This window comes from Molothrus aeneus, chromosome 3 (genome assembly GCF_037042795.1).
Source record: "Molothrus aeneus isolate 106 chromosome 3, BPBGC_Maene_1.0, whole genome shotgun sequence".
Classification (NCBI taxonomy): Eukaryota; Metazoa; Chordata; class Aves; order Passeriformes; family Icteridae; genus Molothrus; species Molothrus aeneus.
Genome location: NC_089648.1, coordinates 111,239,519 through 111,256,206, shown reverse-complemented (window position 1 = coordinate 111,256,206; position 16,688 = coordinate 111,239,519). Strand labels below are relative to the sequence as shown.

The 16,688-nt window shown below is 54.5% G+C and overlaps 2 protein-coding genes across 7 annotated transcripts in view; one reads left to right on the top strand and one right to left on the bottom strand.

The window, feature by feature from the left end:
- EXTL3 (exostosin like glycosyltransferase 3) overlaps window positions 1–11,586 on the top strand; it is a 150,433-nt gene extending 138,847 nt beyond the window's left edge. For all 6 annotated transcript variants that reach the window (XM_066547633.1, XM_066547631.1, XM_066547634.1 and 3 more), the window contains 4 exons: window positions 2,665–2,792; window positions 6,022–6,166; window positions 6,601–6,729; window positions 8,277–11,586. In XM_066547633.1, coding sequence (XP_066403730.1) covers window positions 2,665–2,792; window positions 6,022–6,166; window positions 6,601–6,729; window positions 8,277–8,486 — 612 coding nt within the window. In that variant the 3' untranslated portion in view covers window positions 8,487–11,586. The remainder of the gene's footprint in view (window positions 1–2,664; window positions 2,793–6,021; window positions 6,167–6,600; window positions 6,730–8,276) is intronic.
- Window positions 11,587–15,143: 3,557 nt separating this feature from the next.
- INTS9 (integrator complex subunit 9) overlaps window positions 15,144–16,688 on the bottom strand; it is a 61,260-nt gene continuing 59,715 nt past the window's right edge. Inside the window, exon 17 of the mRNA XM_066545965.1 lies at window positions 15,144–16,397. Coding sequence (XP_066402062.1) covers window positions 16,221–16,397 — 177 coding nt within the window. The 3' untranslated portion in view covers window positions 15,144–16,220. The remainder of the gene's footprint in view (window positions 16,398–16,688) is intronic.

Sequence of the window (16,688 nt, the reverse complement as noted above, 5' to 3'; positions counted from 1 at the left end):
CTGTCAGCAGATGAAAGCTCCAAGACTGGCTTTCCATGGGAATTTAATCATCCCAGCTGTCACGCAGATCCCGATACAAATATTTCCACTGTTAATGGTTTCAGCGTGGGCTTTTTTGTGGGATCAGATGTAATCGTATTTAATGGAGTTCTCTTGCTGTGATGCTTTGGTCTTTTCACCAGGCTGGGCTTAATTTTTTAAATTAAGATTGTTCAGAGCAGAAGCAGGGAAAGGACTGGAGGGATTGAATGGGGTGGGAAATGTGGCATGGACAGAGTGGCTTTGGATCAGCTGAAAGTGTAAGAGCAGGGGAAAGGATGCAGGGTGGATGGGGCTGTCAGGAACGATGTGAAACTGTGCCAAGGGAAGGTTAGGCTGGATATCAGGAAAAGGTGCTTCCCTAGAGGGTGTCAGGCACTGGAACAGCTCCCCAGGGCTTGGTGACATTCCCAAGGCTGCCAGGAGCATTTGGACAGTGCCCTCAGGGATGCACAGGGTGGGATGGTTGGGGTGTCTGTGCAGGGATTGGACTGGGTGGTCCTGGTGTGCTCCTACCAGCCCCATGATTCTATCCCATGATTCTTGGAAGAGGGAGAAATTCAGGAGGATTTTCCAGGTGTGTGGTTGAGGTGGGGGAATTGCTGGAGCTGCTGCTGGGCTGAGCCAACACTTGGTGGCTTCGGAGCACTCCCCATCCCAGGGCCACTGTGGAGACCCTGGGGGACATTCCCTGGTTTAGGGAGACCCAAGAAGCTTTCCTCGAAAAGCTGTTAGACCCCATTGGCTCAGAGACCTTGGCACGGAGTCACAAACACCTGTGCCTTTGATTTCAGCCCATGGAAACAATTGCCAACTTTGTGTGAAGAGTTACAAGCCACAAGAGTTTGAGTAGAATGATAGTGAATTTGTCATGGGGTGAAAATGTAGAATTTTGGGGTTTTTAGAATGGGGGTTCAAGAGGCAAGATGGAGGAATCTGGGTGTGTCCTGTCCTTCTTCTCCTTCTTCTTGGCCTCCATTTTCTGCTGTGATGTTGGCACTTTTGGATTGGTTTAGAGTAGAAGCTCACTGTCTAACATAGGTGATAGGTACTGGAAAATTATTGTAAATAAAGTACACCTAATTTTTAGTTTAAAAAGATAACACCACCCTGAGGGCGGGCACTGTGCCACAACCCAACCTGCTGGACAGATCTCAGCAGGTCAGAGAAATAATGTAATAGATGTATTAGATAAGAGAAAATGTAATAGATAAGAGAAAATAAACAACCTTGAAAACCAGAGCTGAGGAATCTCGACTTCTTCTTCGGTCGCAGGGCTGGGAAAAAAGACTCTTTAATACCTCGGGAGCCATTTCAGTAACACAAAACCCGAACCTCACCTTGTGTCCTGCAGCCCCATAAATGTCACTGCCACCTGCAGGTGTCAGGGCCACCACAGCTGGCACAGCCCAGCCCCAAACCCTCACCTGGTGCCCTGCAGCCCCATAAATGTCCCTGATGCCACTGCCACCCGCAGCTGTCAGGGCCACTCTCGGAGTCTCTGTGGTCAGGATGAGCCCGAGATGTGTCAGAGTCTCTTTTCCCAGCCTGGCAGCTGAAGAGGGAGTCAGGATTCTTCTGTTCTGGTTTTCAAGGTTGTTTATTTGCTTTGTCTATAAAATTCTTTCTCTGGCCTGCTGAGGTCCGTTCAGCAGGTCAGACAGTGGCACACTGACCACCTCAGGGTGCTGTTATCTTTTCATACTAAAAACCACGTGTACATTATTTACAATAATTTTCCAATACCTATCACTTATGCTAGACAGTTTGTCTCCACTCTAAACCAATCCAAAAGTGCCAACATCACCCAGAAGATGGAGGCTAAGAAGGAGGAAGAAGGACAAAGCATGCCCAAATCCCTCCATCTTGGCCTCTGAACCCCCATTCTAAAAACTCAAAATTCTACATTTTCACCCTGTGATAAATTCACTAACATTCTATTCAAACTCTTGTGGCTTGTACATCTTCATATGAAGTTGGTAATTGTTTCCAAGGGCTAAAATCCAAGGCTCGGGTGTTTGTGACTCCGTGCCAAGGTCTCTGAGCCCCCTGCCAGGGTCTCGAGTCCTCCAGGGCAGCCAGAGGAATGTCCTGGGTTCCCACAGGCCACCACAGCTGGCACAGCCCCAGCCCTAAACCCCCACCCTGGGCTCTGCATCCCATAAATGTCAGTGCCACCCGCAGTCATCATTGCCACCACAGCTGGCACAGCCCAGCCCCAAACCCTCACCTGGTGCCCTGCAGCCCCATAAATGTCAGTGCCACCCACAGGTCATCAGGGCCACCACAGCTGGCACAGCCCAGCCCCAAACCCTCACCTTGTGCCCTGCAGCCCCATAAATGTCACTGCCACCTGCAGTCATCAGGGCCACCACAGCTGGCACAGCCCCAACTCCAGCGCCCCACCCTGGGCTCTGCATCCCATAAATGTCACTGCCACCCGCAGTCCTCAGGGCCACCACAGCTGGCACAGCCCCAACTCCAGCGCCCCACCCTGGGCTCTGCAGCCCCTTACGTGTCACTGCCACCCGAAGGTGTTCAGGGCCACCACAGCCCCTGCCCCAGACCTCCACCTGGTGCCCTGCAGCCCCATAAATGTCCCTGATGTCCCTGATGTCACCACAGGTGGTGCGCACGGAGAAGAACAGCCTCAACAACCGCTTCCTGCCCTGGGATGAGATCGAGACCGAGGCCATCCTGTCCATCGACGACGACGCCCACCTGCGCCACGACGAGATCATGTTCGGCTTCAGGTGAGCCCTCCCCAAAACTGCTCCTCTCCACAGCCAGGATCTGCCCAGGGAGCAGCCAGGGGCACAGACAGGGCTGGCACGTCCCTCCCCACAAACTGCTCCTCTCCACAGCCAGGATCTGCCCAGGGAGCAGCCAGGGACACAGACAGGGCTGGCACGTCCCTTCCTGTGGCTTTGCAGCTCTGCTTCTTGGAGAAACACACATTAATGAGGTGGGGAACCTGATCCCAGTGAGGAAACCCCATTTGCCACATTTCTTAACCCAGCTCTTCAGCTTTTCCTGTGCTGATAATGGTCCTGGAATGGTTTTAAGGCCTGTGGTTTCCTAGGGTGGACAGAGCCTGGAAAACAAATCCAAGAGGCTTTCACTCCATCCATGAGCCAGAGACAAGGCCAGGATGATGCTCAGGTGGTGGTGGTGGCAGCTGCCACCCTCTGCTCCCTGTGACACTGGGGTGTGACAGTTCTTTGGGCACAGCAGGCAAAGGGAGATGATGTCCCCCAGCAAAGGGAGATGATGTCCCCCAGCAAAGGCAGATGATGTCCCCCAGCAAAGGGAGATGATGTCCCCCAGCAAAGGGAGATGATGTCCCCCAGCAAAGGCAGATGATGTCCCCCAGCAAAGGGAGATGATGTCCCCCAGCAAAGGGAGATGATGTCCCCAGCAAAGGCAGATGATGTCCCCCAGCAAAGGGAGATGATGTCCCCCCAAAGGGAGATGATGTCCCCCAGCAAAGGGAGATGATGTCCCCCAGCAAAGGCAGATGATGTCCTCCAGGAAAGGCAGATGATGTCCCCCAGCAAAGGGAGATGATATCCCCAGCAAAGGGAGATGATGTCCCCCAGCAAAGGCAGATGATGTCCCCCAGCAAAGGGAGATGATGTCCCCCAGCAAAGGGAGATGATGTCCTCCAGGAAAGGGAGATGATGTCCCCCAGCAAAGGGAGATGATGTCCCCCCAAAGGGAGATGATGTCCCTCAGCAAAGGGAGATGATGTCCTCCAGGAAAGGGAGATGATGTCCCTCAGCAAAGGGAGATGATGTCCCCCAGCAAAGGGAGATGATGTCCCCCCAAAGGCAGATGATGTCCCCCAGCAAAGGGAGATGATGTCTCCCACCAAAGGCAGGTTGTGCTGCTCTCACTCCCACCCTGTTCTGCTCCACATCCAGCTTTCCCCTGACTTTTCCCTGGCAAAAGCTTCCTGCTCACAGGGATGAGGGGGCTCCTGCTGGGGAGCTTTGTGCCAGCTGCTCCTGCAGCTCCTGCAGCCAGAGCTCCCTCCCTGCCAGGAGCTGCTGGGGAGCCACGAGGAGCCACAAGGAGCCACAAGGAGCAGGGGCTGCCATTCCCAGTCAGAGAACACCCAGCAGCTGCCTGGGGGTGGGAGATGGGGACCAAAACCTGCTTGGGAGGGGAATTTAAAGGCACAAAATGCCTGGAAACCCACCAGGCTCCCTCAGAGAGATGAGAAATGAGGTGTGAGAGGGATTAAAGTGCAGGAGGAGGCGTCAGAATTCCTGGCTTCCTTTCCCTGCCCCATTCCAGGCTGTTTATCCAAACTTGGCTGTTTTCTCCCTTTTTTTGGTCTCTGTTTTGCTGATTAGCCCTGGAGAGCATCAAATGAAGGCCATTAAGTGCCCTGTGTTAATCTCACTCATATCCTTGCTTACAGACACCCAGTTCCCACAAAGGCTCCCTGTGTTAACACATTCCCAGGAGCTGCCCACAGCAACTGTGCTTTGTCAAAACCTTGCTCCAGGCTTTGATTTTTGGGGCCAAAAGCATCGTGTTTGCCACTCAGAAGGGAGCTGGAGGCAGCTCTCTGAGCACCCCCAGAACGATTCTCCAGAGAAATCCTGATTTTTGTGGCTGAGCTGGGAGGGAAAAAGTGAAGATGTGGGAGAAGTGAAATGGTTTCAACTTCCAGCTTTAGCTTTTCTAAACAATCACCCTGGATTGACAGAACTGCAGCAAACAAGTACTGGGGGGAGGACAGAGGCAGGGAAGCTGCTGGTGGTGTTGATTCCTCAGGATAATCTTGGAATTTCATTAATTGGAGGATTGAAAAACAAACAAGTTTGTGCTCCGTCAGTGTAAGGAAAGCTCAGGGAATCTTCTGCTCTCCTCCTGTAGCTCTCCCAGAACAAAGCTTGTGGGAGAAACTCACATCCAAATGAGGGAAAAACCCAAAACTGGCACTTACTGCCCAGTTTTGTGCCTGGCAAGAAGGGAAAACCCTTCTGTGTGCACAGGGAGTTCTCTCCTGCAGTCTGGAGTCACAGCTTGGGCGCTGAGCAGCAGGGAGGGGAATGAACCATCCAAAGGAAGCCAAGCACCCCTGCCTGTGGAAGCTGGGTTTGTTTCCCAGCTCAGGCACCAGGCAGTGACTTTTTCCCTAATTATTGCAGCCAGTGTTGCAGCTCTCCTGGGGGATTTCTCTGGAGGAGCGTGAGCTGCAGATGAGAGCAGAACATTAAGCAATCCCACGCTCCACATGCAAAATTCAGGATTTCATTCCCAAGGCTGGACTGTGAGCACGTGTCAGGGTGAGGGAGGCACTCAGGGCTCTGGAGGCTTTTCCTCTGGGGCCAGAGCCCAGGGAGCTGCAGTTTGGGATGAGGAGCATCCTTGGCAATCCAGGCCTTCCCTCAGGAGACACTGGGGCCTTCAGCATCTCAGCAGCTTTTCACAGAATGATGGAATTACGGAATTTCCAGAGTCCTGGAATGGTTTGGGTAGGAAGGGACCTCAAAGCTCATCCAGTCCCACCCCTGCTATGGCCAGGGACACCTTCTACTATCCCAGGGTGCTCCAAGCCCCGTCCAATCTGGCCTTGAAGCTTTCCTTAAGGGAGGTTGATGTCATCCGGGCTTTACTGAGCTGCTGGGAGATGGAAAGTCCCAGCGATTTGGGGAAGAGTCCAGGAGATGTTGGGCTTCTCCCAGGCTGAGCCTGGGCTGCTCTGGCTTTAGTTTTCTTTTAAACCTCCAGAACAGCCCTTATGAGCTACAAAATCCCTGATTTATGGATTAGGAGCCCTTTCCCTGTGCATGAGCAGCTGGGCTGTGCTCTAGGACAGGAACACATTGAACACATTTTCCTTTTTGCCCTTTGGGCATTCCTTGGATAAGCAGTTGCCAAACTCCTTTATGTACAGACCCCTCCATCCCTCAGGAGCTCTGGGTGGGCTCCCAGGTCAGGGTCTCATGGGCAGTTCTGTGTTTGCAGGGTGTGGAGAGAGGCCAGGGATCGCATCGTGGGCTTCCCGGGCCGCTACCACGCCTGGGACATCCCCCACCAGTCCTGGCTCTACAACTCCAACTACTCCTGCGAGCTCTCCATGGTGCTCACTGGTGCTGCCTTCTTCCACAAGGTGAGACCTCCCCACCCAGGGCTGCCCCTTCCTGCTCACAGCCACCTGAGGCTGCAGATCTGGGGGGTTGTGGTTTTTTTAAGGACAAATGTGGGAGCTTTCTGCTCCTTCCCCCTCACTTTCTCCAAACTGAAACACAGCCAGAACCTGGTCCTGAGAAGGATCTGCAGTGGCTGTTCCTGCTGAATCCACAGCAGCACAGAACAGGATCTGAGGGGGCTGGAACCCCCATTCCTCAATTCCTGAGCTTCCAGGAGAGGGTGGTGGCTGTGGGAGGTTTGCTGCTGCTGTGGATCTCAGTGCGGGATCAACTCCATTATGGGGAACATCTCCACTGGGGTCCTTGAGTTTTGAGCCAGTCACACCCCACATGTCCCACGTGTTGCTGTCACCTGTGGGGCACCTGGAGGACACTGTGCCTTTCCCTGTTGCAGTACTATGCCTACCTGTACTCCTACGTGATGCCCCAGGCCATCAGGGACATGGTGGACGAGTACATCAACTGCGAGGACATCGCCATGAACTTCCTGGTGTCCCACCTGACCAGGAAACCTCCCATCAAGGTAAAGCACCGGCAGCCAGGGCCTTGTCCCAGGGCTGGCACTGCTGGAGAAGCTCTGCCTGGGAAGTGGGTGGTGTCTGCTCCAGGGAAATCCAGCTGCAGTGGGAAAGCTCAGCCTTTGGAATCAGCCACAGAGCAGGTGAAGTGAGGTTTGACATTACAGGATTGATCAGACTGAATTCCCTGTCTGGTGGAAGGTTCCCTGCCCATGGCAGAGATGATCTCTGCTCTGGAGCCAGGCTGGGAGAGCTGGGGGTGCTCACCTGGAGAAGAGAAAGATCCAGGGAGAGCTCAGAGCCCCTTCCAGGGCTCTCTCCAGGAGAGCTGGAGAGGGACTTTGGACAGGGGATGGAGGGACAGGACACAGGGAATGGCTTCCCACTGCCAGAGGGCAGGGATGGATGGGATATTGGGAAGGGATTGTTCCCTGTGAGGGTGGGGAGGCCCTGGCACAGGGGATCCACAGAGCAGCTGTGGCTGCCCCTGGATCCCTGGCAGTGTCCAAGGCCAGGCTGGAGCACCCTGGGACATTGGAGGGTGTCCCTGGCCATGGCAGGGGGTGGGACAGGATGAGCTTTGAGCTCCCTTCCAACTCAACCCCTGCTGAGGTTCCCTCTGTATCCGAGCCCCCTGGCAGTGCCCGGGCTGGGCTGTGGGCAGTGTGGCACTGACACCTCTGTCCCTCCTGGCAGTGCCCGGGCTGGGCTGTGTGGCACTGACACCTCTGTCCCTCCTGGCAGTGCCCGGGCTGGGCTGTGGCACTGACACCTCTGTCCCTCCTGGCAGTGCCCAGGCTGGGCTGTGTGGCACTGACACCTCTGTCCCTCCTGGCAGTGCCCAGGCTGGGCTGTGGGCAGTGTGGCACTGACACCTCTGTCCCTCCTGGCAGTGTCTGGGCTGGGCTGTGGCACTGACACCTCTGTCCCTCCTGGCAGTGCCCGGGCTGGGCTGTGGCACTGACACCTCTGTCCCTCCTGGCAGTGTCCGGGCTGGGCTGTGGCACTGACACCTCTGTCCCTCCTGGCAGTGTCCGGGCTGGGCTGTGTGGCACTGACACCTCTGTCCCTCCTGGCAGTGCCCAGGCTGGGCTGTGGCACTGACACCTCTGTCCCTCCTGGCAGTGCCCGGGCTGGGCTGTGGCACTGACACCTCTGTCCCTCCTGGCAGTGCCCAGGCTGGGCTGTGGGCAGTGTGGCACTGACACCTCTGTCCCTCCTGGCAGTGCCCAGGCTGGGCTGTGGCACTGACACCTCTGTCCCTCCTGGCAGTGTCCGGGCTAGGCTCAGGCACTGACACCTCTGTCCCTCCTGGCAGTGCCCGGGCTGGGCAGTGGCACTGACACCTCTGTCCCTCCTGGCAGTGCCTGGGCTGGGCTGTGTGGCACTGACACCTCTGTCCCTCCTGGCAGTGCCCGGGCTGGGCTGTGGCACTGACACCTCTGTCCCTCCTGGCAGTGCCCGGGCTGGGCTGTGGCACTGACACCTCTGTCCCTCCTGGCAGTGTCCGGGCTGGGCTGTGTGGCACTGACACCTCTGTCCCTCCTGGCAGGTGACCTCCCGCTGGACCTTCCGCTGCCCCGGCTGCCCCCAGGCGCTTTCCCACGACGATTCCCACTTCCACGAGCGGCACAAGTGCATCAACTTCTTCGTGAAGGTGTACGGGTACATGCCCCTGCTCTACACCCAGTTCCGCGTCGACTCGGTCCTCTTCAAGACCCGCCTGCCCCACGACAAGACCAAATGCTTCAAGTTCATCTAGGATGGGAGAGCTGGACCCTGCCAGCTCCCAGCTGAGGCAGGAGAGGCCGGCACGGGGCTGCTTTGGTGGGCTGTGAGTGCAGAAGGCTGTGGCAAATGGGCCAGCCTGGATTGGGATGGGCTCTTCCCTCTTCCCAAAGTGACTCACCCGGACAGGGAATGGGACCCTGTGGCTGCTGTGAGGACACACCCACGGATCATACACTGAGGAATGGCTCGCTGGCCACTGGCTCTGCCCCTTCGCTAGCCAAGGGCAGCTGTTCTTTTTAATTATAATTATTGTTATTTAAAATGAAAGTGTTTTAGATTTGCCACGTGAGGCGCTTTTTTTGTTTTCTTTTCCCTCCCCTCTTCCCACCCCATTTCCCCCTCTGGACCCTTCAGCCCATCCCAGGGTGCTGTAGCAAGGCCAGGTTGGAGGTGTTTGGGTGCAGCATCAGGGCAGCTCCTGTTACCTTCTGTCCCCATCCTTCCTCCCATGGCACAGCCCTTCCCACCCACCAGATCCTGGCTTCTCTTGCCCTGTGGCTACTACTGAGGCCTCTCAGGTGTCACCTGGTGAGGAGCCCTTTGCTCTGCTCCCCACTCTGATCCCCTGGAGAGGGGTAGGTTGGCCTGGATGGTCCTGCCTGGCTCCAGCTCTGGCCCTGTGCTGTTCCCGTGCTGCAGCCCAGGGGGTTCAGCTGCTGCTGTCTCAGTGTCTTTTCCCACCGTGTCCTGCTGATCCTCTAAAGACTGGGAATGTGTTTGGGGCTTAGGGAAGATCCACCTGCAGCACAGCCAGGGCTGGGGGTGCTGCAGGCTTCTGGAGGCTCTGACCCTTCTCTGTGCTCAGCCTGGGTGTGCCAGAGCTGCAATTCCCATTCTGCCTTGTCCCCATCCCAGAGCACACTGTGCCCGTGTTGGGTTTGCCATGGGCCTCAGCACAGCTGCCTTAACCCCAGCCCATCCTCACAGCCTGGCTTTGGGCTGTGTCTGAGGTTTAATGCCAACAGGAGCTTCCCAGAATCCCATCTTCACTGAGATCCTGTTGGGATCAGGTTCACAGCGTGGGTTTGGAGCTGATTCCTCTCCCCCAGAGCAAAACGCTGTCACACTGTGACCACCCGAGCTCAGCTGCTGCTCCATCCTGCCTCAGCCCAGCTGGACATGAGGGAAGCACAGGAGGGAAGGGCAGAGCTTGGCCTCATGTGATGCTCTCCCTCAGCACATTCCAGATGTTTGTGAGCAGCCTGGAGAAGCTCTTGCTGGGTAGGTGGGAAGGTGACACTTGTGTGGTCACCTCAATGTCCCTGGTTTTCCTGGATGCCACCCCTGGTGTGTCTCTGGTGTGTGGGAGCAGGGATGGTCCAGCAGCAGCTCCTGGGCTGATTCCCAAGGCCAGCCCTGCCCATGTTCCTCCTGCACTACATTTTGGGGCTTCTCCAAACTCCTCTCCCCAGGTTTTCCTATCAGCACTGACACTTCCACCGTGGGAAGGGGAGGGAAGGAGCAGCCTGTTCCCAGCAGAGCCCACAGCTCGTGCCTTCACCAGCACCACTGACCACAGCAAAACACGGATCAAGAAATCTTTTCCTATGGTTTTCTTTCCCCCCTTTCCATTCCCTTTTTGTTTTAACATCAGATGCCCAAAATGCAGCACATGAAGTCTCAGAGTCTCCTTAAAAATGCCACGGGAAACTCCTGCGAGCTCTGGAACACCTGGAAGGATTCTCTGCCCCTGCCAGGGTGGAAATGTGGCACTTGTGAGGAGCTGTGTCAGCTCCAGCATTCCCAAGGGGCCTGAGCTCCTCTTGCAGGGCTTTAATTCCTTCCTCATTAGTGGAGGTTCGTTAGCAGTGATGCCGTGGTTCAGGTACAGCCCAGGCCCGGGGTCAGCTCTGCCTTCCCAGCCCTCCTGGAGCACAGAGTGATGTGGGATGGACTGAACTTCATCCAAACACAGGCACTGCTCAGCAGCCTTCAGCCTTCCAAAATCCACAGGGAAATGTTACTCCAGTGAGAGCCTGGGGGAGCATGGATGGGGAGGGAAGTGTTGGCATTCCTTGTGGAGCTCAGGATGCTCAGGGTGTCAGAGCCCCAAGGCTGGGAATTCTGCTCTCCCTTGCTGAGTTTCAATTTGAGTTTCAATTCTGCTCTCCCTTGCTGAGTTTCAAGATGAGGCCAAATTGAGATCAGGGATCAGCAGAACAAATCCAGCTGTTCTTCCTCCCTCTCTTTGGCATTTTCCCAAGCTGTTTTTTTTTTGTTGGGAGGGTCCCCCTGTCCACTGTGCTGGAGCAGGGACAGGATGTGCAGTGGGATCTCTCTGTCATGGGATGAATTCCTCCTTGCTCAGCGCCCCTAAAGGGAAGGATTTGGGGTGAAGGGGTAAAGAGGCTGCTCCTGGGAGATACCTGGGCAGCAGCAGCGTTGGGAGGGATGGAATTCTGTGGGGAAATGAAATGCCAGCAGGAACATCTTCCCCACCACAGGGCTGGTGCTGCCCTTCCCAGAGCTGCTGCAGCTCATTCCCAAATCATCCCAAACACCATGGAACCTCCTGGGTTACAGGATTGGCCTTCACAGCCCAGCTTTCTGCTCCTGGGACATGCCAGCACCTGAGCTGTCCTGAGGCCCCTCCACCAGGGAGGAGCGCACTTTTCCAGAGAGTGCTCCCTCCCGTGCCACCATCCCAAACATCCTTCCTTGCTCCCACCCGTTGTTCTCCCGGGATTTTCAGGGCATCCCAGGGTCACTCTGAAGCTCAGGTTTGGTTGGATGATCCATCCCAGCTCCTGGGGCGCGTGGCCTCCACCATCCCAGCCCTGAGGAGCCGGGGAGGGCTCTTGGCAGCTGCACCTTTTCCCTGTTGCAGAGTTCCTGCTGCTTCCCCCGGGCACGGAGCGAGGCCTTTCCCGCTGTAAATAGCAACGACCGAGGTGACACGGCCCCGGCCCCGCCCATGTCACACGGCCCCTGCCCTCCCCTTGTGCCCACGGTGCTGTGAGCACCGGGATTTCAAATCCAACAGGAACTGAGAGACAAGGAACACTCCTTCGACACGAGCACAATGTTGAGTTTTTTGTAAAAGGTTCCAATAAATGGAGAGTTTAACTTGGGAGAGTCTTGGTGCCTCTTTGCTGGGGCTGGGAGAGGGGCCCAGCAACGGGGCTGTTGCTGCTCCTGGCCTGGGACACCCCAAAACCAGGGACACCCCAAAACTTGGGACACCCCAAAACCAGGCATCTCCTGGGCTTCTGTTCCCACGGGGCAGGTGAGCTGGTCTGGCATGCTGGAAACTCCTCAGGGATGGCAGTGCCTGGAGCTAAACCCCACTGTGTCCCTGGTGAGCTCATGGCTGGGCCAGGAGAGCCCCTGGGAGGGGTTGGACCCTGAGTGGCTTCCAGGGATATCCCATCCCAGTTGTGCTGCTTGGGTGGGTGTTTGTAGGCAATTAAAGCAAACCTGCCCATCCTTGCCTGGGGATCCAGAGCCCAGAACCTTTAGGGACAGTTCCTGTGGCATTGCTGGCTCAGGATGCTCCTGGTTCCTCCTGTGCAGGAGGCTGAGTGGAAAATCCAAAAGGATCCACGAGGTTTGTAAAGAGATTCCCAGCTTCAAACCTGCAGGGCAGGAATGGAGCCAGCTGGGCCATGAGCCATGGGATCCCCTCCATGCTGGGCTGGGAATCCCCCAGGATTTCCTGCATGTGGCTGGATTTCCTCTCTTCCTTCCGGCTGCCTTTTGTTTTTTGCCCTCCCTCCTGAGCAGCTGCTTCCTCTGTGGTCACTTTTTACCTCTGTTGTCATTTTTCACCTCCTTTCACTTCCTGCCCTTGCTGCTGCTCCCACTGGGAATTGTGTCCTTTCTTTTCCCTTCTGCCTTGGAGTAAGGCGTGCTTTGTGCTTGGGTTTGTTTCCAGGAGAGGTTTCAGGGAAACTCCAGAGGATTTTAGTCCTGGAGGGAGGAGGTGGATGCTCAGCCTCCCAAATGCCTGTGGTTTCTCCCCAGAACATTGCAGGGAGGCAGGGCCATCCCTGGCAGTGAAGGGCACAGAACTCCCCACTCCAGGACCCTGGCCTGGCAGCAGCAGTGGGATTTTGGTTTGGGATATGGCTCCCAAATGAGCCCAGCAGCATCTTGGGCACGGACTCAGGTGGAGCCCATCTTCTCCTGAGGCATTTCCTGAGGTAAAAATCTCCTGATCAATATTTTTTCCTGCTGTAACTGCTGTGTTTGGTGAGAGGAGCCACAGCTCCGGTTCCATTTCCGTTTCTCTGTGAGGGTTTGTGCCCTGGGATGAGGAAACAGAGGCGATAAATCCTGTTAATAATTCCCTCCCTGCTCCCAGAGGGAGGGCAGGGTGAAGTGCTTTACACTCCACTCCTCTGCACTACAAAGTGCCCTCCATTTTCCCTTCTGGATGATGCACTCCTTGATAAAAACCAATTTCACTGGAATTACTCCCGTTCCCCTGTTCTGAGCAGTGCCATGAAAGCCACCAGCTCCTGCTGGAGGCCAAAGGATCTGATGCCACCCATTCTGGGTGACTGGCCCCAGGTGATGGCTCCTTGAGGGAGCACCTGTCCCCTTCATGGTCTTCTGAGGTCACAGTCCATGGATCCTTGAGGGAAGAATTCACAATCCATGGATCCTCGAGGGATAAGGTCACAGTTGATAGATCCTTGAGGGATGGGGGTCACAATCCATGGATCCTTGAGGGATGGGGTCACAGTCCATGGATCCTCGAGGGATGGGGTTACAGTTCATAGATCCTCAATGAGTTGATAGTTCATGGATTCTTGAGGGAAGAACTCACAATCCATGGATCCTCAAGGGATAAGGTCACAGTTGATGGATCTTTCAGGGATGGGATCACAGTCCATGGATCCTTGAGGGATGAACTCAAGGTCCACAGATCCTCAAGGGATGAGGTCGCAGCTGATGGATCCTTGAGGGATGGGGTCACAGTTCATGGATCCTTGAGGGATGGGGTCAGTGTTCATGGATCCTAGAGGCCTAAACTCACAGTCCATGGATCCTAGAGGGGTGGGGTCACAGTCCATGGATCCTTGAGGGATGGGGTCACAGTTCATGGATCCTCAAGCACTGAATTCATAGTTCATGGATCCTCGAGGGATGAACTCACAGTCCATGGATCCTTGAGGGATGGGGTCACAATCCATGAATCCTCGAGGGATGGGGTCACAGTCCATGGCTCCCAGGTGACAGCTCACCTGTGACAGGTGACAGGGCCTGTCAGATCCCACCTTTCCCACCATGAGCCTGCCCAGGCCATGATGTGCAGCCAATCCCAAATCCCTCTGCTTTCATTCCCACTCCTCCCAAAGGCTGAGCTGCTGGTGGGGCACAGATCCAGCACCTGGCCCCAGTTTCCCTCTGCTCCTCCTGTCCAGGTGCCCACAGAGGGGACAGATCCCAGTGACAGTGAGTGAACCTGGGCAGGGACCTGGCATTGACTGATCTGGTCCAGTTGTTTTCGTTTTCACTTCCCATTAATGGAGTGAAACCACAATGAACTCCTCTCTACCCAGGCACAGCTGCTCCGTAAAAGCCATCCAAGAGCAGAAACCTGATTTTAACCTTTCCTCCCCATTATTTCTGTGGGAGCACAGGGTTGGGAAGTCACTGGGAATGAATCACTTGCCACTAATTGTGTTTAATGAGGAGAGCAGCTCAGGGAGGGATGTGGGATCCAGGGAATGGGGATGGCCATGGCACAAGGGCCAAGGGGATTTATTTTCCCTTCTGGAAGAAGGAGAGTGAATGAAGCCAGGAACATTTGCTGTTCTTTGGCCATTAAATTCTGGATAAAGCCTGGATTGCATCCATGGTATTCTTCCCCTGGCAGCACCCTGGGCTGCCACAGTTCCCTCTGCAGGACTGACCCAGCCCAAAGAAATGCTATTTGTTTTTCTCTCTCTGTGCAGAAGGAACAAGCACTTCTTTTTCCAGTTTAAGTAGGGTTTCTCATTAAAGAATTCCCCTCCCAGCATGTTCATTTCTCCAGCACACACAACTTAAATATAACAAAGCAATCCACTCTCAGCTGCTGGACTGATGGAACAATGAGAAGTTTTCCTGCTCAAAATGACAGGAAGAAAAATGTAAAAGCTTTTAATTTTGATTTTCTCCCCGAGGAGGGTGGGAAAGCCTTGGGAATGTGAAAAGGAAGGCACTGGAGCAGTGGGATCAGTGCTGGAGCTGAGGTAACCCGCAGAAAGATGAGTTTATCCCACTACTTCTCTGGGTTAGGAATAATCCCTTTGGAGTTTATTAAAGTGAAATTATCCCAGTCCTTTGTTTTTAAGTGATGCTAAAGCAGCAAAGCTGCAAACCCTGATGAGGATTTAATTCCACTGCCCCAAGTTTTTCCTGTTGGTGACACCACTCCTCACACAGCCATGACACACACAGGATAAAGGTGTGGGTGCTGGGATCTGCACACCCAACCCAGCAGAAATTCTTCATGGGAATGAGATGGGATGGGGGCACTGCAGTGGCAAAGAGATTTTATCACAGAGCTGCTTCCACTGCCTGCATCTCCTCAAAGGGATGAACTGGAGGAGCTGCTTTATTTCCCAAAGGTGTCAGGACAAGGATGTGGAATGGGCATGGAGAGGCTTTTATAAACCACAGGATGTGCTCCCTCCTGGGCAGTCTCACTCTGCTTTTTATTTTTAACATCAAATAAATACAAAACAATCCAATAAAAAATGAACAGCAGTAAATCTGAGAGATGGGTTGTCTTTAAGAGCAATACTATTGACTGAGGTGAGGCCCCAAATATGTGATTTGGGGAGGGAAAAGCCTCCCCAGGTCTGCAGTACAGATGGCTTTGGATAAATGACTCAGAATTCCATCCAGGATTTGAGATGGGGGGGCTGAAAGGACAAGTTTTTGGAAGGTAGAAACAAGAGGCACTTAAATCTCAAAAGGTTTTTTATGAGCATTAGGAATTTTCCTACTTTATGGACTTCCCTAAGTGGCCCCCTGAGGTGTTCCCTCCACTGCTGATGGAGGAACCCAGGAGGAACCAGCTTTAGTGAAGGGCCTGGAGCTCCATGGACAGATCTGGATGTAACAGGTGAGGCTGCAGCATCAATAAACACTTGAATTCCTACAGGATAAAGCTTTTCCAAAGTGCCTCTGCTGGTGCAGGGAATGGCCAGGCTCTTCCCACTGTTCTCCATGTCCACCAGACCCCCTTTTTTCCATTTTTATTTGTACAATCTTTGCCTCACCAGCTCTCCTGTTCTTGTGCCGGGGAAGGACACATGAAGAACACACAGGGAGGAGAGGCAGGGAATGGGATCTGGGGATTGGGAAGAAGCAGTGGGAGGAAAAAGGCCATTGTTCCAATATTCCTGCAGAGTTCTGTCAGGTGAAGGACTGGGGCAGAGACTGCTGAGGGACACAGTGGAGCAGCAGTTCACCCTGGTGGAAATAAACACTCCAGTTATTTACTCTGCAGCTCCTATCTCCTGTAAGATTCCCAGCTCCCAATTTTACACAACAGGAATCTCCTCCAAAGTATTCCAAAACAGCTTAAAAATAAGATTTTAAAAATAGATATTAAAAAATACTCCCTTGCTCCTCCATGAAGGGGAAGGTGGTTTCTGGTCTCTGAATCACAAAATTCTCTCTCTCTCTCTCTCTCCCTCTCTCTCCTTGGACTCCAAGTTCTGCTGCTCCAGGCTCTCTCCTTGCAAAGCCTCCTGATGTCCATGAGCTAAAATTTCTGCAGGAATTTGAGCACCAGGTCCCTCAGTTTGACCCTCAGGGGCTCATCATTGTCACAGATGATGTGGGTGGAGTCCTCCTCCAGCTGGATCAGGGTCTCTGCCTCCTGCAGCAGCACAATGTGGCCCTTGGCCGTGTCCTCCACCTTCACATCACTGAAGCCGTGCTGGATTTGGGGTGGGAGAGGGAGAGAGAGGGAAATCAGCACAGCTCAGGAAAACTGGGACAGAGGAGAGAGGGAATTTCCCCCAGGGCACAGGGGTGAGGGAGTTTCATGGAATCACAGATTGCTTTGGCTGGGAAGGGCCTTAAATCTCATCCAGTGCCACCCCCTGACATGGCAGGGACACCTTCCACTATCCCAAACTGCTCCAAGCCCTGTCCACCCTGGCCTGGGACACTGCCAGGGATCCAGGAGCAGCCACAGCTTCTCTGGGAATTCTATTCCAGGGCCTCC